The following is a 21400-nucleotide window of genomic DNA, read 5'->3' on the forward strand; positions in this document are numbered from 1 at the left end:
GAGAAAAGGTGAAATGTACAAATCCATCGATGAAATAGACCGACTTTGAGCATTCTTGATGACTCATGCGCTCTTCGCTTGCCTAGCTCTTAAAAGCAATGAAAATTTACATGGTGACGTGTTTGCTTTTATCAGATATAAAGCTGATTTTGTTTTCAACCCATTTTTATGAATAATTATCGCAGCACTCAATCACTCTTTGAACTGATAATCATGCATGATAATGCTGTACATTTCTGCTTGACCGGCCTATTTATGTATCTGTGAATTCAATCTTTATAACCCCTTTGAATCTATGAACCGTGAACAATTTTGATTGCTGTAAAAATTGCATACAACTTCAGCCAGCTCGAAATACGGTGTCGACACCACCCCCTAAAAAAGCGACCAAACAGTATTTTAGCAACATTATATAATTGATTTTATTTTATCCTATGTATACATGTATCTCTCTTCCCCCTCGCTCTTTATATCTTTCTCTCTCGGTCTTGCTCTATTTCGTACTGTGTCTCCCAAACATTCCTCTTTTCATAAGCAAACGTCTTCTCCCCTCCCCTCCTCATCTCACCAAATATCTTACTAAATACTGCCTTGTACAAATTCTCTAATTACCCCTCTCCTCTCTCTCTCTCTCTCTCTCTCTCTCTCTCTCTCTATCTCCTCTCTCTCCCCTATTTCCTCTATCTCTCTCTTGCTCTCTGCTATGTGTGTTATTTACATTATCTGACTAGTTTTAACAGACCATTCACTATGTTCTGAACTCCAATACGATCATGTCCTTTCCTCATTAGTGTACAAAACAATTATGTAATTAATCATGTTCAACTAACACTGTTATACAATATTGAATCACTAAATTATTAAGTAACATCATTAAAAAACACCAATGTTCATCAGGCAATTCAATGTACTTTTACATGACTCATGTCAATTTAATCTAAGATAACTCTATATTTACAAAGGCAAATATACACACACAATAATTTAATCAAAATTTACATGAATTGAGAAGCAAGGTGCAGAAAGTGAATACATTTCAAATTTAACATGATTTTACACCCATTCATTTTTAGATGGTCAATAAACATTTCTAGCTCAAAGACCCACAGATTTCATCCTTTCCCAAAGTTATGTTATGGGAGGAGTGGGGGGGGGGGGGGGATGGGGCTCATGTGAATTTGAAATGCTCAGATAATATGCATTAGGATTAATTAGCTAAGGAAAGCATAGCCATATCATCTGTTTGGGACCACAAGAACATTAACTGCGAGTAAAATAATATGAGTTAAAGCCCTTCTGCCTCCTATCACACAATACATGTTGTGTTTGATTTCCAAAAGGTTTGTACAGTCAAACCTGCTTTAGTGACCACCTGTCTACAAAGACCACCTGTCTACAAAGGCCACATTTGTTGTTTCCCTTGAAAATGGTTTCTCATTGAATCATGTACTAATGAAACCTGTCTACAAAGACCACCTGTCTGCAAAGGCCACTTTTTGTGCTTCCCTTGGGTGGTCGCTATAGACAGGTTTGACTGTATTCACAAAATACAGACAAGAAAATATGATTTAAAGGAGGGTTTTGTACATCAGTAAATAAAAGATATACAATTAATGATCTGCCCAAAATGAGACAATCAAAGGGGTTACAAGGAAAGAATGAGTTCATAACACAGGCCTACACAGAAGATAACTATAGGCAAACCTAATGCAAAGTGTGCCAAAAGTCTAGTAATATTCTACTGATATTACCTTTCATTTAGAGTAAAGTTCCAGTATTGCGCATGCCATACGCGTATCACATGAAATGACTTTTAAAGCTGATATATTGAAAACAAGATTGCAGTATTGAACATCAAGCATAGAGAGGAAAAAAATAAATAAAAAAAATGTGGTGACTGGTTGCATTTTCATAATCATTACAGCACATTCACAAATTTGAAAGTGTTATCAAAATGATAGGAGGGGGGGGGGGGGGGTGATCGGAATCAGAATCTTTTGGACTGACAGTTTTTAAGTAGTGTGGCTATTTAGCAGTGTTTAGAATGCAACATTACAATGTTTTACAGGGACTACAACAAAATAGATGAATATATTTTGTTAAATGTGGCTTTCATAGTCACCAACATCATTTTCACCTGATTATAAATCTCTTACAGAGGTAAAATATCTTATTATGCTACTTATCAGAACTTTAGGGTAACGGTCATTTTTTAGCTTTTGAAAATATGTCTTAAACTTATTATGGACAAATAATAAGGTTGTTGATGTGGGTGTGAATTTTGTTTCAGTCATCCAATTATGATATATATGATTTAGAGTCACTTGGGTGCCACAGGAAGAGAAACATTCCTATTCTTTGTACTCTTAAAAATCATCATTACTGTTTCCCTTGGTACAAGTTGATCATTCTTGAAACTTTCAAAATGTTAAATGATTCCATTACATGGAAATGCAGTCCCGCTTTAAAGGTTTGTTGTCTGGAGCAGACTACATACGGCTGGGTACAACCTCATATAATGGGGGTGGGGCGGGGCAGAGCCATAGAGAACTTTGGGGCGGGACAGCATGCACAAATCTCTAAGTCTTTGCAAAGCTCTCAAAAATTTGTGCTCATTGTCTAATGTTCCTGGGGGTTGTTTCACAAAGATCCTAAGTTGAACTTAACTCTAAATTGGACTTAACAATTATGGAAAGCCGTTAGCATCTTGGAAAATATTTTGTAAAAGTTATTTTAAAAGGCATAAAATGTTGATTAAAATCATTTATATTTTCTATTATCAAGGAGATATCATGTTCTTGATGTAGAATTTATGAAAAGTCTAAAACACTTGAATTTTTGCTTTTGAATATATTTCATTATAAGGCTACAAATGGCTCTCCATAATATTGAAGTCCAACTTAGAGTCAAGTTCAACTTAGGATCTTTGTGAAACACCCCCCTGATCCAGTAGGCGACCGACCGATGTCTCATTTGTGATCGACGACCTCCCACAGGTTGGAGAGGGTGAAGCTGTCTTTGAGTTTCTCAATGGCCAGGCCAAGCTCCTCAGAGAAGACCGGGGGTCGATCCTTCTGCTTGTCACCATCGGCAAAGTAGGCCTATACAAACAAATGGGAATTTATAATTGAGAAATTAGACAGCGCTGGTATACGCCAGGCTCTGACGTCATGGCGCTTTACACATATTACCCCGGTCATAGCCGAGCTGTCAAAGTAACTAACACTCAAGCATATCAGGTACCCATTTACACCTGGGTGGAGAGTGGTAAATGTAGATTAAAGTCTTGCCAAAGGACATTAGTGCCGTGACGCGACTTGAACCTTTTACCTTGTGATCTGCAGTCGGGTGACTTACCCACAAGACCACAACACCTCTACATTGCATTTTGTGTTGTGGTCTAGTGGATACATGTAAGTCATCAAACAATTCATGATAAGTCCATGGCAAGATTCAAACTTCCATCAGAAAGACAACCTATTGATCTAGACACACTGACCCAGGTGAAGTGATTGAGCACTGGTATGATGAAATCCTTTGACTGATCAAGTGCTTTATCAAAACAGGAGGCTAGAGCTAGAATAAACCCTAACCAGTAACCACTTTAGAATATAATCAAAGATTCAGAAGTACAGATTTATTACCAGAAATAAAAATTACTTTTGGCAAGATATTAATCTACATAGTAGATAGAAAGTATAGAAAGTATAGAAATGGAAGCCTTGTAGGAAGTAATTTCTTTAATGCTTTCACCATCTTAAAGCAGCTTGGCCAATGTCATTGTAATACAGTCAAACCTGCTTTAGTGACCACCTCTCTACAAAGACCACATTTTTTGTTTCCCTTAGGCGGTCGCTATAGACAAGTTTGACTGTACATGATAATATATTGTACACACCCAGTATCCCCTAGGAAATGTGCGATATAAAATATGTATTAGTGTTTGTTATGTCAAACTTTAAAAAAAGATCTTTCCCTAGCAGAGTTGACAGTGTCATTTTCCTCCATTTTTGACTACCGTACTACAATTCTTAATTTTCCTTCCATACTCACTGCAAAGGCATCTGATTGTTCATCGTCATTGACGATGTCGATGTCATCCTGGATGTTCTCAACCACCAGCTCCTCTGCAGTAGCTGGGACATCATCGACCTCGAACTCGACGCCCAGTATAGGGTTTGTGCTGTAGACCCGATGTAGGGACTGGATCTCTTTCACTACCTCCTGGAGTTTTTCAGCCGGGTCCAAGCGGAAACCAAGTACATAACCTCCACTCTAATAAAAAAAAAGAGGATGATGAATATTTTATTGTATAATGACATATTAAAATAAAATAAAATATTTTATTAAATATTATTAACTAGATTATAAAATATAATAATCTATCAAACATAATTAAATAATTTATCACTATTTCTTTAATGATAAATTAAAGAAATAGGGTTGAAAATATAAAAACCTTAAACTAAAGACATGTAGCTAATAGAATTCATAGTGAGCAAAGTTAATACAGTATCAATTACTTGACAAATAAATTAGAGTAACATATTCAATAATAACATAGATTAATTTTAATATCAAAAATTACAAACGGGTAAGTTTTAAGAAGGGTTTTGAAAGTCTGTCATGTGGGAGCTAGACGGACATGCAGAGGACAAAAACAACAAATAAATATGTAAAATGCATACCATTACCAATGAAAGTAAATACTCAGCATATCTGATTTACTGCTCACTTACCTGTACAGATGTTTCAACAACCAAAGCCAGTCCGAACTTAGAATCTCTGATCTTCACTGTTCTCTAAAATGGACAAATACACACATGAAAACATTATGAAAATTAATATTTTAAATTTGTCTTTAAAATGATAATAACAAGATCAAAACATGCTGGCTTATTTTCTAAAATGAATCATAATCTCATCTCTGAATGAGAATGCAGTCTGACAAAAAATTAACACATCATGAAAGTTTTGAAATACTAACTAATGAACAATAAAAACTGATTTTTCTTTTTTTAATGTAAATTCTATATAGAGTCCTGTTGGCGTATTATAATGAGCCCAAATCGATAAAGTGCTGTATAGTTGTATAGATTTTAATTAATAGAAGTTAATGCCTCAAATAGTTTTTTGATATATCATAATAACATGAAGAAATCCTTGATTCTAAAGAACTTTGACCTACGTTAATTACTCTGAAATCCAACTACTTCATCTCAAGGTGTTACAAACTGATTCCATCAAGTTTGAAGTTGTTTTATAACACACAGTCTCAAATAGTTCTTGATGTATTACAATTTGACACAAAAGCAGAACGGACAAATATCTGGGGCAAAATACTGCATCCAGCAACAACCCCAGTGGCAAAAGCGAGGCAATGCACCTAGCAAATCCATCGTATATCATTTTAGTTTATAAAAATAGTTTTCATATACTACAAAAGATAGCTAAAAAGACTGACTCACCATCTGAAGGTATGGAACACTAACATTGAAGGCTTCATTCATGACTGCATGCCAGACGAGTCTTACGTTAGTGATGTAGAAAGTACCAAGGTTGCCCTGTAAAATGTTACAACGAACAACAGAATACATTCAGAAGAAGACTTAACAAGTAGAACATTTGTATAAGCACAAAGGCAAAGGTTATTGGGTCCTGTATCTTAGGCCTAAAAAAAATGTTGTATTGCCCTTTAGGTGCCAAAAAATGGGTCGGTCGCAAAGGCGCTATTTGAAATTTATCAGAATTTACCGGCAAATTTGTATATTAAATTTTTCTCGAAAGCAAAAAGGTTTTTGGGGCTAAATTTTAGTGCATTTAATACATCCATAGAGGCATTCAAATATATCAAAATTGTAAAGAATCACTATCCACCCAATTTTCAAAATTTCCCAAAACTTTGTATTACTTTTAAAGAAATCAGTCCCCTGGTTGCTTACTTACAAGCGTACAATGCTTTCTTAGCAGTTGGGTAAATAACAAACAAACAAACTTACCTGGTCACTAGAGAGGTTCCAGACGCCTCCCACCTTGTCATAGACCTGTTCCAACGGTAGCATTCTCAATGACTTGTTGCTGATGATAGCCCCTCGTAGCTTCACATCGCGATACAGCTTAGAGGTCTCATAAGCTCTGTATAAGAGAGAAAATAGTAATCACCAACAATAAACCATATGAGTCGGATGAATCCTTCACACATGGCTCTACGACACATGATTTGGCTACAATTGCTCTGCAGTTAAATTCCCACATGAACCAAACTTCTAACTACAAGTTAAATCCCCTACCAAACACTATTATACATCCTAAACCCCATTACTTAAAAACCAATGTAATCCTAGCACTGACCCTGTATATATATATATATATATATATATATATTTTAACAAAATCAAAGTTCACAATGATTATTGACAGAGGAAAGGTTACTTTCCATGTTCCATACATGTATAGATTACATCTAAGTCAATAATCTAGGGCAGTTCTTCAACACCTTTGAATGCACCCACCTTAAAACAGTCCTTCCATAGGACTGGTCATAACTTTATTTCAGTTTCAATTCTAAATATCCTTCCTAGAATCATTGCCATGGATAAATTGTGATTGATTTCAAATCAGAAGGGTAAAACATGTTAATTTTGTTTCTACCTAAACATTGACCTTTTTCTTATCATGAATGACAGGAGTTGGTATGTTTTTTCTTCATAATACCCAGTACCGTAACTAATAATGTTGTTATCCCAGATCTTCTAATGTAACAGATCCTGTACAAGAGATAATGATAATATTCATCATTGGCAATATTTAATTTTACATGAAAGATAACAAGGATTTACCTATGGACGGATATGACTGTAGTGAATAGTCTTGGTGAACCAGGCACTAGATTAGTAAAGATGAACTCAAATCTTGTGTTGTTGCACTTTGTGAGGAGGTATAATGCTTCTGTGGGTCCTCTCAATTTCTGAACAGTTACAAGATTGAAAGTAAATAGGCATCGTACTCCTGTATTTTTGTTTAACATGTATATAATAAAACTACTTTCACAGGAAAACTAGATCTGACCTCCCAGCAAACATTTGGTTTGAACAGGCAATTTGCTAACCATGATACAACAAGCAAAAATTATGTTTAAAACATCATAGCCTCATTATATTGCAATCAAATTAAATGTTTTTGATCTTAACCATTCTACAAGGCTTGTATAAGATACTTGCTTTTTTATTAATATTGTATATGGATAATGGCTATTATTATTTCAGTCTATATATTCAAATAAGCAGACACGATTTACCCTACTTCATTTAGTCAATGGGAGTGCCAATTGTCTACCTCTTAAACTAGTGCCATACAAATAAATGTAATTTGTTACAATATATCTTTTATTATATTTGTTGTTATTAACTGAGTGAAGAAATTAAAAGAACTTGATTTCACGATGAAACGGTTAATACTTGACACTCCATAAATCCATAGGTTGATTCTACACACTTATTCAGGATTAAAACCAGGACTAAACTTAGGTATACTTTAATGAATACTGGCTAATAATACTCACTGAGTTGGCAGTTCTCACTGTGATGTTAATGATACAATTCAGACCCACAGCTGCAATAGAATTGAAAGTAAATGAGAGATTAGATTTGAAGTTTGGAAGAAAAAAAAATTCTTTTTCCATCGCCTCCTTCCCCTTCCGAACTTTTCTTTCTCTATTTAACTTCTTTCACATTGAGAAAGGTGAGATTTCAAAGCTCCCTAAAAATACATGATTTAACTTTAAAACAAAAACAAAAACAATAGCATGAAATATTTCTGAAAAGGTATACCACTATTTTGTAGTTTACTTTCATACAGTACTGTAACCAAACACCTGAACATGTATGTGGATTATGAACAAAATTGGTTTTTGTAGCTTATTTAATAATGACCTATACATTTCAAATTAAAACAGCACTGAATAAGCTCTCAAGAAATTAAGCAAAAAGTGACAAGAAAGCTATGAAAGAAATTATTTGTGGTCTTGATTTAGCATCACTTGCCCCCTTTTTCACTTAATTGTTAAAATCTATTTTGTTTTTTCTTTCAAAGTTCTATACTGGTGTATCAGGTTTAAAACATGAAAGAAATAAACATTCATATGTAAAAGATTCAATGAAGAGAAAGACAAAAGCCTTATATTACTCACAGAGATTTACTCTGGGTAGAGATGTGGAATGCCATATTACTCTCAGATTTGTAACCAGCAAACGCCCTAAAAGAACAAACAAAAACAAGAAGAAATAGAAATTACTCATATTATTCAAAACGTACTTATGTCATTATGCCTCTTAAGAAAAGCTTCACTTAGAAGAATCGTATGACATTGTGTTATTGAGCTACATGTACATGACAATTTCATTGTTCAAAACAAAACAAAAGTAAAGTTTAAACAATATTCTAGAACCACTTTCAAATGCTGTCTTGAGAGACAAGCTGAAAGATATACCGTAAACCCCCTTCTGTGCCAACAATTTTCAGAACAATTTTTCATGAATATACTATCAAATTTGACATATAATGATTCTTTCAGTGTAAAGTTGGGTCTTAATTATATATATTTCATGACAATTACTTCACAATGAAATTGAGGGTATCTGTTTAAGTTAAAGGAAGAAAAACAGTTGTATTTCTAAGATACGTTGTTCAAGGCTTCAATTTTTGAGCGGAGTTTCCTGCTGAACAGTATCAAATGAACCATGTTACCTCTATCTCCATTGTTTCCCTTTGTGTCTTCTATAGAATCCAGTTTATCTATAATGCTTTCTCCTGGACGCATGTTCATTTGGCTGAAATATGGAGAAAAAAAATAGAACATTACTATTTACATGTTTACCAATGATGCTGCTCATATTTACCTACACATAAAAAATGAAAATATATGCTCTTCTCTTCTATTCTCCACATATACTCTAGCATTTTACTTCTTGTAAATGTTATCATAGGAATTGAAACAGTTTGAAAAGGATTACCAGTATGTGAAGGTGAAAAAAGTGAAAGGTGAAAAAGTGAACATTGAATAGCCCACGTTTGATTTTATTATTGATACATTTTTTCTAAAGAGAGGCTTGAAGCAATATTCTTTGGAACATCTGTAGACGAACCCACCACACAAGTAACCTTAAACCGAAGGCCTAACCATGACCTTAATCCTAACCAATCTAACTCTGATCCTAAACTTGATCCTTTAGTATAACTCTGGCCTTTACCCTAATCCTAACCCTGACCAAAGCCATTAATACATTGTACTGAATCTGATGCTTGGTGGGATATTCTGCATTTAAGTCAAGGCTTCTATTAACGCACTGAAAACAACAGAGAGAATCCGAAATGTTATTTTCCAATTCAGAGTGTACTTAATTGGAAGAGCTATAGCCTGCTTCCATTTTTAATAAAGTGACTTACGAGGGATTGATGTCAAAACGTACATCCCTGTCCTCCCACAATGCATCAAGAACGGTTGAACTCATGGTGTATTCTCATACGATGACCAGGGACCTGTTTCACAAAGCCAGCGAGTCAGTGACAAATCTGTTGATAACCAATCAGAAGCAAGGATTTCAGTAGCTTATAACAAAAACTGTCAATTGTCACCGATGACAAGTTTTGTGAAACGCCCCCCTGATGATTGGGAAAGGCTGTTAAAAAAAGGCTGTTAATAAAAATCAATGGAAATACAACGTTTAGACCTTGTGATATTTGTTTACATTTGAAACAACTGATATTCAACTTCCATGTTGCATGTGCATCCACAGTTGATTAATAATAATGCTACAAGTCAACTTGACAGGCAGATATAATAGTCACTGTGTCATACATTGCAGCGCATGGCGCCGTTTTCTTTAAATAAAGGAGTAGTGCTGTATGTCTAATATCAAATACCTGTGACGCTATGTTGGGCAAAATCATGAAAGCGAGGGGCTTGCTAAATCAATGCTAGATCTAGTAGGGTGTCTGATCGCACACTCAGTTTTGTGTGCTAAAATCCTTCCCATAGAGATATGCAGTCCATGTGCATTGCGCGCTCATGCTAAATTGGTTGATGTTTTTATTACCAAAATGAGATTCAAACCAATATTGCTCGTGATCCTGAAGTGGGGTGTCATATGAAAGAGCAGGTTTTTCTCCATATTCCCCATAGGGGGCCCCCCAAAAAAATTCTAAAAATATGTTGCTCAAAACAGCGATTGAAACATTGTTTCCATGGTAACAAGGACGAAGGAGATTTACTAGTTTAAAGGCATTTATTTGATCTAGGGTCTAGATCTAGACTGTTTTACAATCCCATTTATTCACGTTAGGAGCTTAGCCTTACAAGTACGATAACAACATTAATCGGTTTTAAACATGATAATCCTGCTGGTGCCCATAATGATAATCATATCGGACATCGGCTCAGCTCCGCTGTCCCTGCCGTGTGCTTCTGGCCTGAGCACTGGGTGCGTTCTTCGACCTTCGCCCGCGGAGCTGCGAGCTGCGGAGCTAGTCCGTTTAGTTTATAGTTTATACACGATGTGAATGGGTACGGGTGTCGCAGACGTCGACATTAATCAAATTTAAAACCCAGTTAAAACCCAATCCTTAAAATCTTATGAGTTAAACCTGATTTATAATAGTAAGTGAAAGCAATTATTGTATTTCAAAACATAGACCTACATACCTTTGATATAATGACGGTGAGACTCCAGAATTCGCAAAATGGATCCGAAGGAATGCCACCCGAATCTATGGTATCGTCAAATAATAATTACGGAGAAAAAAGTAAATCCATCAAAATGAAAATGTGATGAGGCTTTGACCATTACTAATCTATGCCAATTCTTTGTCGATATATTTCCCCCACCAACAGTGGTTGTGGTTGTGGACAGGGGCGTACGCAGGGGGGGGGGGCAGTAGCGGATCCAGGGGGATCCCTCAATCAGGAAAAAAGAACCAGAAATAACAAAGTTCTGTTTGTTTAAAGTAATGCTTGCATTTCCATAATTTGATTGAAGGAGTACGTTTTCACTGGCTGCCTGGCGTAGCAACAAATATAGTTGATAAAAGACTTAACTCCATTTCGTTGACGATCAGCCATGCATCAAGTCTTTAATCTGCTTTGTGCATGGCTGATCGTTAACGAAACGGAGTTATAAGTCTCAGTTTTGTCAACTTTGTGTGTTGCTACGCAATAGAAATGCAAGCATTATTTTAAACAAACATTATATTGTTTGAATTATTATCAGTGGTGGATCCAGGGGGCGGGGGGCCCAGCCCCCACCCCTGGGAAAAAAAAACGTGTAAAAACACGTGATTTTTACCTTTTTTTTTGGGGGGGGGGGATGGCCCCCCTCCCCTGGTACCCGGCCAAGGGGGGGTTGCAATTTTTTAAATTTCGAGGGCCAAAAAAGTGCCCCTTTTACTTTGACAAGTGCCCCTATTAATTTGTAAAAGTTACCCTTCCCCTTTTTAATCTCTAGTAAGTGCCCCTTTTCACTTTTGATAAGTGCCCCCTTCACCTTTGATAATTGCCCTATGATATCTGAGAGGTGCCTCTTTTACTTTGACAAGTTCCCCTTTTCCTTTGTAAGAAGTGCCCCTTCCCCTTTTAATAACTATCCCCATTTTATCTCGGATAAGCACACCTTATATTTTCACATATGCCCCTTGTCCTAATAATATGAAAGTGCCCAATTTTCAGGTACGAGAAGTTACTCCTATTCGATTCAGATAATTCCCCCTTTTCAGGTGCGATAAGTGCCTCTTTTCACCTATGATACTTTCCCTTTTAACAATGATACGTGCCCCTTTTCCTTTCTAATAATGGACGTATCCACTTTTCATAAATGCCCCTTTTCACCTCTTATAAATGCCCCTATCCAAATCTGATGGGGCCCATTTTCCTTCTACAAATGCCCATTTCCTATTCTCATGACTGACTTTTTCCATCTTTGCAAGGACTGCCTCTTTTTGAGGGTGTAAAAAGTGCCCCGTTTTTACCTTTGAAAATTACTCTTTGTACTTTGATACCGCCCGCCAAACGAATTTTTGATTTCCTCTATTCAAATTGTTTTTAATCACTCATGCGTGAAATGTGCATCACAGGCGCGTACGCAGGGGGGGGGGGTTAAACCCCCCCCCCTTGGCATTTTTATGTGTGTATTTTTTAGGAACCCCCCCTAAAACCCCCTTTGGTGTTTTTTTTTTTTATTATTAAAAAAAAAAAAAAAAAAAAAAAAAATCATGCCCATGGCTGAGTCGTTGCGATTTTTTGAGACCAAAAAAAAAAAAAAAAAAAAAGTGTCCTCTTACCCCTTCTTTAATTAAACCCAATTCAATAAAACAGAATATCACTCATGCAAAATTTGGTTCTCAAAATGACAGAAAATTTCCACTCCTGGAAACTGTCTGTTTCTTAAAAACATAATATAAAGCTTACGTTCCAACTACCAAACAACAAACTTCTTCACCCAGATATACTTATAATAATAATAATAATAATAATAACTATTTCTGATATGGCGCTTTTTCAGGAGGGCCCTATCAAAGCGCCTTACAGATATATATATACTATTACCCCGGTCATCGGATTCAAGGCTTACCCGCACACAATGTATGCACATTCTCCACTCCCTGGGGAGCATTCCAGCCAGGCGTCATTTTTACAAGCGCACACTTGCTAATCTAAGCGCATTAGCTTGTGATCCACGGTCCGGTGACATATCCACTCGTCCACGACACCTCTACGACACCTCTTATCATACCAGATACGCTCTAAAATATAAGCATAATATTCCCATAAGGCCCTGGCCAGAGCACTATTTTTTTCCTCAAAAACTACAGCCAGTCTGAGAAGGTGCATTATTATTGGAAAGGTGGGTGTTATAAACAAAACTTAAAACTTAATAACATTCTAATCTTCAAAAACACCTTATAACTATCTTATGCCTGTTACGTTTGAATACAATACATAGGCCTACATCAGCTTTTCAATAAAACAAAAATAAGTTGTGACATAATAATCTTTCTCCAAAATATCGAACTCGAGTATTCTGTTGTATTGCTTGTTTATGTACATTACAAAGAGCTCATTTTCAAGAGGCACTAGATCCATGTGCGTAAGTTAAGAAAGAAATCTAATTTGTTTACCCAATTTTGTTGGGATTTTGCTCAGGTGTCTATGGAAAATTGTTATTAAAAGATGCATGTGTTCATAATTTCTCTCGTATTTTAGGTTAATAATTTTGTTCAAGGTAAATAGAGGTAAATGTATATCATTATCTCCATTTGCTATCAAAAGATTTTGCTCCTTTCGGAAAATAGTTCTTCAAATGTTTTACATGTAGAGATATAAATAAACAAAGAAAATAATGGATGAAATCAATAAAACAAAATAGATATGGAGTATGAATCAGGGAACAAACTGAAAGTTTCGTCTCCTACATGCTGCCATTTGGACAAACTGACCGTCTTTACAATATTTTGTAACTTTACTTGCATTATGAAAAAAAATGCATCATCAACCCCACATGGCTTTAAAAATCACTTCAGATTGAACTGGCCAAAAGTCGTGATATTCTGGCTCAGATGCTTTCCTTTACCTTTAAGAGTTCTTTATATTGAGGAATTGGTTGATAATTTTTTCTTGGCAATAATGCCCATATGGGGCCCATGTTTCAGAGAATATGGGACCCATGTGGGTCCCACATGGGCTTGCTACCTGGGTTATTATTCTCTCTGTCTCTCAGTATCTCTCTCTCATACTCTCTACTTCTTTTTTGCACTTTCGCGCTTAATTCGCGTTTAACATTTAGCTCGTTGCTTTTTAACGCTGCTGGATTTGCATTTTGCGCACTGCATTTCTATGATGCTGTTGATTGAATAAATTGAATAAATCCATCAATTCCTGATGAAGCCGTATGAGCGAGAATTCAATTTAATCTTGTCTCACATACGGTTGTCTCATTTATTTCGTTTTCTATTTGTATTATTAAATTAAATAGCAAAATGTGTATGGTCATCTTGCGAGCCTTAAAGGTAATACAAAGTTTTGGTATGGGGTCATGAATTTGGTTCAAATGAACATATTGGGAGCAATGCGATCCTACAATATTCAGTGATCGTTGTCGCGGTCGAAATCGAGTCTAAAGTACGGTAATGAAATTGTGAATAATAAACTCTTTATGTTGTATATCTTTCAAGGTCAAGATACTGATTTAGCTATAAAACGATGTTTCTTGACTAAAATCGACCGATTGGCTATTCCCGTTTGGAAATTATTATATCACAACTACATATTCTGACATGGTCGCAGCTGCCATTGTATTGCCGTATAGGCGCTATTTGAAATTGATAAAAATTTAGGAGCACCGGTAAATTTGTATATCTAATTTTTCTCGAAAGCAAAAGTGTTTTAGGGGTTAAATTTTCTAGTGCTTATAATACATCCAGAGGGGCATCCAAATATATCAAAAATTGTAAAGAATCACTATCCAGCCATTTTTCAAAATTTCCCAAAACTTTGTATTACCTCACTACTCTCATCGGGCCCTCATCATTAATTTTTCTCTTCATTTTTTTTTTGATGGTGAATTATTGGGGGAGGGGGGAAGGTTGTACAGGCCACCCCCTCCCCCACCTGAATTTTTTTTTGGGGGGGATTGGGGGGGGGGGGGCAGTATATCCCCCATCCCCCTGGTATCGCCCATGGTAACGGACCTAGATCAATAACAAATCGATGAATGGAGCACTAGTCTATAGGCCCCATGCATAGAGCAGCGAGATGTATTTTGCTTTTTTAAATTTATTACTCTATGCATGATATAGGACCATATACCATTTGTTTTAATTTTTTAAATTTTTTAAAATTTATTATTATTTTTTTTTTTTTTACCTTACAAGACAAAATTCATGCCCATCGCCTGCACTCCATACCCTCCAACTAAGGATTTTATAACATATTTACAGCAGCCTACTAGTACTTCGAATGCGATATACTCGCTGATCTCCGAAAAGCGGAGGGACAACAACAGAGAGATTGATTAATGTACTTTTCCCAATTATAAAAACGATTTTATTTTTCGTAAATTTAATTTTTAATTTCATGCAAAAATTAACTTTCGTTACTTTGTTTATTTTTCGTTTCTGTTACTATCTTTCCTTTACGATATTTTCATAAGAGTCTGGTACAATCGTCATATTTGACTAGCTATTTTAACGTACACTTTCTGTGTGTATAGGTCGAGTGCATGCTGCTCTATACGCGCGCTGTACATTGCATTCCTCGATCTACACAGTTGATCTGGCGGCACGGTTAATTTTGTTGTCGGTGAATTAGAATCTCAGCTCAGAACGCCAAATTAAAAGCGATGTGAAGCAATATAATTGACAGCTGAAATCTTTCAATGTTCAAAGATTGGTAAGAATCAAATTCAGATACTTAAATCTCTTACTTTATTTTAATAAAATTTAAGCTAATGTCATGAGTAAACGCGCACTCGATTTTGTGTGCTAAAATACTTCCCATAGAGATTGCACGCACCCCTATGCATGCAGTCTACGTGCGTTGCGCGATCATGCAAAATTGGTCAATGTTTTTATTACCAAATGGAGTTTCAAACCTTTATTGCTTGTGATCCTGAAGGTAATATTCAATAAACGAGGTGTCATATGAAATAGCAAGTTTTTCTCTGTATTTCTAAAAGGGCGTCATCTCGGAATTTAAAAAATATCTTGGTCAAAACAGGGATTTAAACATTGTTTCCATCGTACCTCTGAGGTTTGCCACTTTTTAGAAATGATGCCAAGCGCGATATGTAGTCCCAGTCGTAAGGAATATATCTAGGCCTATGTGCGTATTTTTTTGGTAACCCCAAGGGATCACACATGATTTTCGCTTGTGTGTGTGTAGATCTATTCGGGGAACGGACCCGCATACGGATGCACAATGAAGGCAAAAGACTGAAAAGAGGTGGAGCTTGCGATCGCGCTCAAGTCGCGCTGCAGCTGCAGCTAAGCAACGCTTGCACGCGTCAACGTAACGCTTGCATATCGCGCGATGCAGCTGTTTAGAAAAACAAAATAATTCTGCGTGTACGTCTTTTTCGTCGATTCTGACAAAAATTGGATGAATAGTGCCTAGAATGCTAGATTTTGGGTAGACCGAAAACTTCAGTCTCTCTAATCTTCGGTTGTTCCACTGAGACTACGTCTGGCTCCACTAGTAGTAGGGTGTCTGATCGCGCACCCAATGTTGTGTGCTAAAACCCTTCCCATAGAGATTGTACGCTTCCCTATGTGGTCTACGTGCATTGCGCGACCATCCAAAATTGGTCAATGATTTTATGAAAAAATTTGAAATTCAAACCTTTATAACAAATGATCCTGAAGGTGAAACTCAATAAATGAGGTGTCATATGAAAGAGCAGGTTTTTCTCCATATTCCCCATCGGGGGCCACCCCCAGAATTCTAAAAATATCTTGGTCAAAACAGCGATTGAAATGTTGTTTGCATCCTAGCTCCAAAATTTGCCACTTTCCTGAGCTGCCGCCCCGCGGCTTAAGCAGGGCTAGACGTAAGGATAATATCCAGATGCTTTTTTTTTCGCTAGCCCCAAGGGATCATTTGTTATAACAGTTTGAAAATACCCTTCCCACATTTTTGGAATCAGCTAATTAGGGAGGCGTGAGCTCCGCTCAGTCCAAACCATGGTTACATCGCGTAACATGTGCGCTTATAGTGAATGAAAGTATGGGTGGCCGTTCCCGCCATAGAACCCGGAAGTGAATACACGTTATAGTCAATGGCAATATCGCGGAGACATCTCCGCGATATTGCCATTGACTATAACGTGCATTCACTTCCGGGTTTTTTGTGCGACGAACGCCAACCATACTAGTCAATGGCACATGTCGCGGAGACAGCGTAGCTCAAGCTGCAAGTCGCGGATTGGCTTAGCAGCATGCGTACGATATGCATACGCTAGCATATCGCGCGATACAGCTGTTTGGCTAAATTTAGCAAAACAACATCACTCTGCGTGGACGTCTTTTTCGTCGATTTTGACCAAAATGATATGAATATACCAGCGTTTTGGAGGGGCTGTTACTTTTGATAGAAACATCGGTGAGACTTGAAATTTGAAATATATTATTCTGATATCATTTTTGATTCAAATATCAAACAAAAATGGTGAAAAACGATCCCAAATTGAAAATTGAAAAATCGTTCTAGTAGGGTGTCTGAACGATTTTTCAATTTTCAATTTGGGATCGTTTTTCACCATTTTTGTTTGATATTTGAATTAAAAATGTAATCAGAATAATACATTTCAAATTTCAAGTCTCGCCGATGTTTCTATCAAAAGATACAGCCCCTTCAAAACGCTGAAATATTCATAGCATTTTGCTCAGAATCGACGAAAAAGACGTACACGCAGAGTTATGTTGTTTTGCTAAATTTAGCCAAACAGCTGTATCGCGCGATATGCAAGCGTATGCATATCGTACGCAAGTTGCTCAGCCAATGCGCGACTTGCAAGCTTGAGCCACGCTGTCTCCGCGATATGTGCCATTGACTAGTATGGGTGGCTGTTCCCGCCATAGAACCCGGAAGTGAATACACGTTGTAGTCAATGGCAATATCGCGGAGACAACTCTCCGCGATATTGCCATTGACTACAACGTGTATTCACTTCCGGTTTCTATGGCGGGAACGGCCACCCATACTTTCATTCACTATAAGCGCACATGTTACGCGATGTAACCATGGTTTGGACTGAGCGGAGCTCACGCCTCCCTAATTAGCTGATTCCAAAAATGTGGGAAGGGTATTTTCAAACTGTTATAACAAATGATCCCTTGGGGCTAGCGAAAAAAAAAGCATCTGGATATTATCCTTACGTCTAGCCCTGCTTAAGCCGCCGGGCGGCAGCTCAGGAAAGTGGCAAATTTTGGAGCTAGGATGCAAACAACATTTCAATCGCTGTTTTGACCAAGATATTTTTAGAATTCTGGGGGTGGCCCCCGATGGGGAATATGGAGAAAAACCTGCTCTTTCATATGACACCTCATTTATTGAGTTTCACCTTCAGGATCATTTGTTATAAAGGTTTGAATTTCAAATTTTTTCATAAAATCATTGACCAATTTTGGATGGTCGCACAATGCACGTAGACCACATAGGGAAGCGTACAATCTCTATGGGAAGGGTTTTAGCACACAACATTGGGTACGCGATCAGACACCCTACCACTAGACCTCCGATTATAGAGACTGAAGATTGTCCTATCGGGACTGTACGGAACCAATGGTTCGGTTCGGCAGGACCGCGATGAATGAGATATGCTACGAGATTTTCACTCTTTACATCCTCACACATGCTGCAATATGACAATAATTAGAGTCTAATTAAAAATAACATATAAATAGCTTATTTGACTTACGATAGCTTGCTCATTTAGATCCTAAATTAATGATTAATCCGAGAAAGTCTCGTCGTCAACATTATCCGTCTTGGTTTTAGTTGATGAATATTAATTTTTTCTTTTCGAACGTCCAATAGCTACCGTAGCTACATACGAGTCGGCCCGGCTTGACCAACGAACTCCCACGAAACGAGTGCTCTGATTGGCCATTGGCTATGTTTTGGTAGGTGGACCCGGAAATATATCGGCCGCCGGGTAATATTTTGAATGCATGAACGTACTGCTTCGCGGTTCTGAGGTACAAATTGGATAATTCATATAAGTAAGTCCGTAAATTATTTATTTAATATTAAGTTATCAAATTTTGAAAACTGTAATTAGGACAAATGACATACCGACCTAATTTACATCTGATTTAGAAATCAGAAAATTAGATCTAAATAAAGAAAATCGGGGGAGAAATGTCGGAAACGAAAAGCTGTTCCGCTGTGGCTCTAATTTACCCGCACGGTACGAGATCTCTGGGTTGCCATCTGTATTGGGGAATGACAACAAATGTCAGTTTTATTAAAGAAATGACCCAAATCAGATGGTTATTGCTGTCTAGATTTTGGGGAGCTGTATCTTTTGATCAGAATTTAGAAAGATTGGTGAGGCTTGAAATTTGAAATGTGTTATTCTGATTAAATGTTTTTTTCAAAAAGTCTTAAATTATGACGTATGATTATGTTTGTTTGTAGGTCCATGATGTTAAAAGAGATCAGATGAAGAAGAATGCCAGTGCCTACAGGATCATCAGACCCAACCTCAGTAATGAATAAATATCGCAACAATGTCACTGTCCTTGCAGACTCAAGATCATGTAAGTATTCCTCTTATCCCGTCTTCATTAAAGGCACACTGTCCCACTTGTAGCTACTTGCTCCCTCTATATAGAAAACTTCCCCAATCGATGCCTGTTGGTCCCCCATGATCCTCATTTTCTATTGTTAAATGAGAGCTGAGTTAATGAGATAGCCACCTGTCACAGTGACCTCGCTGGCTCGCTCGGTGGTCTAATCCCTTCTGGCTGAAGTAGTAACGCCTGCCTTTAAAACCTGTCTTGATCTATGTCACTGTAAGTTGTTTCCTCTAATATTTGGCAGGGGGTGAATTGTGTGTCTGGATGCTCAAAGATAAACTTGACTTCTGGTAAATATAGAAAATAAATTCTGACAGAATCTAACAAAAGTTACACTGAATGTTCAAGATTACAAATAAATGACATGACTGGAAGAAAAAGTATTGTGGCTGCGTAAAGAGCATAGAAAGATAAGGAAATCTGGGTAAGTAGGCCCGAAACCATGTGCGCAAAGGTTACTATTTGCGAATGGGAGTCGTGGTTTTTATCGAAGATGATGCCCAGTTATGTGTGCATTTGGTTTTATTTCACTAGTTCAATTAATCAATCTACTGCAGGATAAACAATCTAGAATAAATAATAGCACTTTTCTCTCAAAACACAACTCCCATACCACAGCTCAAGACTTTTTGATAGCTGTAAGTTTACAAAGATGATAAATGATGGAAATCTGTCCATCGTAAAGATAAAGTTGAGTTCTGGTCATGTGATTGCATTGTGAAAGAAACGGTGTGGAATCTATCAGAAAAGGTTGATCATCTAGTATATAAGTATTTGTGTGTATTGCAAGGTTCTGGAATCATCAAAATGATAAGAAATTTGGCCAAATCTTGGCAAAGTTACAAGCACTGTACACAGAATAATGTATATGGGACTACACAAACACATGAAGAAAAAATCCTAGCCAGATTTTTACGATGTTTCATGTCATATTTAGAATATGAAGGCACTTGAAGAGCTATGCTTTTCAGGGAACATGTTTAATCTGATGTTCTTCCACCCTTGCATAATAACAATGATAATGCTCACAAATTATTTTTTACCTCTTCCCAGAACTCAACCTTCTCTTTAAAGTTGAAATTTTCTTCTGTTTTCTAGCTAATGTAAAAAATTGCAGAATGATGACACACATGCGAGGAGAACCAAGTGATGAAGTATCTCCATGGTCATTTAGCCATGATATTAAGACTTGATTGTTCTTTAATTATTTTCCTTATAGGAACAATCAAGTTTTGATATCTTGGTGAAGACCGATGGAGTTCTTTATGAATACTTGGCATGTTCTTATAGCTGAAAAGATCTGACTGCAAGTGATTAAAGGGATTGGGTAGCTTTGTCTCAGATTTTGAAATGAAATCCTGGATCTAGCTCATGCTGGAATGATAATTATGAACTTTTAGGTCAGTCAGGAACCCCATGACTTTTACAAGCCTGTCTGATTATCAATTTTCTGTTTTCTTAACGGTTTTTATAACACTACAGTCTAATGGGGAAAATTAGTATGGTAAAATCGGTCACTCATAGATGTTTACTTTTTTGAGGCACTTCATGATCATTTTGAAGCGCAATTTGTTTAGGGCTTCAATATTACACCATATCACAGACACTGGTAAGTGGTAACACGTAGGGTGATGCATCTCAGATTTAACATTGTTAAAAGATGCCTTTAATGACCACAATCTTTTTCTTCTTTTGATGAGGTGTTTTGAAGGGTTCTAATTTCTTGATGGACTATTTTTTTCTTCTTCAAATTAGCTGATGAAACCAGGTTGAAAGCTGCACAGGAGATCAGTGAAAATTTTGAGGTACGTATTTGCGGTGTTGTATTCTTTCAGACAATTATCATTGTCCTCTGTATTTCGCTAATTGTATCATGGATAACTGATTATACGGGAAGGGTGCCAGTACAGTTTCATTGATCGTCTAATCATGTGTATTTTGTATTACGTGATGGTTGTTATCTAACTACCGGTACACAAAATTTTATAAAATCATTGAATTTATATTTTTTTTCTATTGTATTATTACGATACGAGGAAAATAAATGGTCATTTGT

The 21400-nt window shown here is 36.8% G+C and overlaps 2 protein-coding genes across 2 annotated transcripts in view; one reads left to right on the top strand and one right to left on the bottom strand.

Moving 5' to 3' along the window:
* Positions 1-2872: 2872 nt before the first annotated feature.
* LOC579775 (Bardet-Biedl syndrome 5 protein homolog) lies at positions 2873-9600 on the bottom strand. The gene is made up of 10 exons (XM_011682337.2): positions 9445-9600; positions 8746-8828; positions 8189-8254; positions 7562-7611; positions 6840-6967; positions 6000-6135; positions 5469-5564; positions 4740-4802; positions 4054-4275; positions 2873-3101 (listed from the first exon to the last, which is right to left on the bottom strand). Exons 1-10 carry the CDS (start codon positions 9507-9509, stop codon positions 2970-2972), a joined length of 1041 nt encoding a protein of 346 aa, XP_011680639.1. The 5' UTR covers positions 9510-9600; the 3' UTR covers positions 2873-2969.
* Positions 9601-15274: 5674 nt separating this feature from the next.
* Positions 15275-21400, top strand: part of LOC584028 (transformation/transcription domain-associated protein) — a 92167-nt gene continuing 86041 nt past the window's right edge. The window contains exons 1-3 of the mRNA XM_030990334.1: positions 15275-15436; positions 19184-19305; positions 21100-21149. Of these exons, the coding sequence (XP_030846194.1) occupies positions 19218-19305; positions 21100-21149 (138 nt within the window). The 5' untranslated portion in view covers positions 15275-15436; positions 19184-19217. The remainder of the gene's footprint in view (positions 15437-19183; positions 19306-21099; positions 21150-21400) is intronic.

Source organism: Strongylocentrotus purpuratus, unplaced genomic scaffold (assembly GCF_000002235.5).
Source record: "Strongylocentrotus purpuratus isolate Spur 01 unplaced genomic scaffold, Spur_5.0 spur5_scaffold_19, whole genome shotgun sequence".
In the NCBI taxonomy this organism is placed as follows: Eukaryota; Metazoa; Echinodermata; class Echinoidea; order Camarodonta; family Strongylocentrotidae; genus Strongylocentrotus; species Strongylocentrotus purpuratus.

Excerpts from the sequence above, each read along its gene's own strand:
- LOC579775 (XM_011682337.2), bottom strand. The coding sequence starts at position 9,509 with ATGAGTTCAACCGTTCTTGATGCATTGTGGGAGGACAGGGATGTACGT. Across the intron at positions 8,255-8,745 it reads GGGAAACAATGGAGATAGAG|GGCGTTTGCTGGTTACAAAT; the intron begins GTAACATGGTTC and ends TTGTTCTTTTAG. Across the intron at positions 4,803-5,468 it reads GTGTTCCATACCTTCAGATG|AGAACAGTGAAGATCAGAGA; the intron begins GTGAGTCAGTCT and ends TGTCCATTTTAG.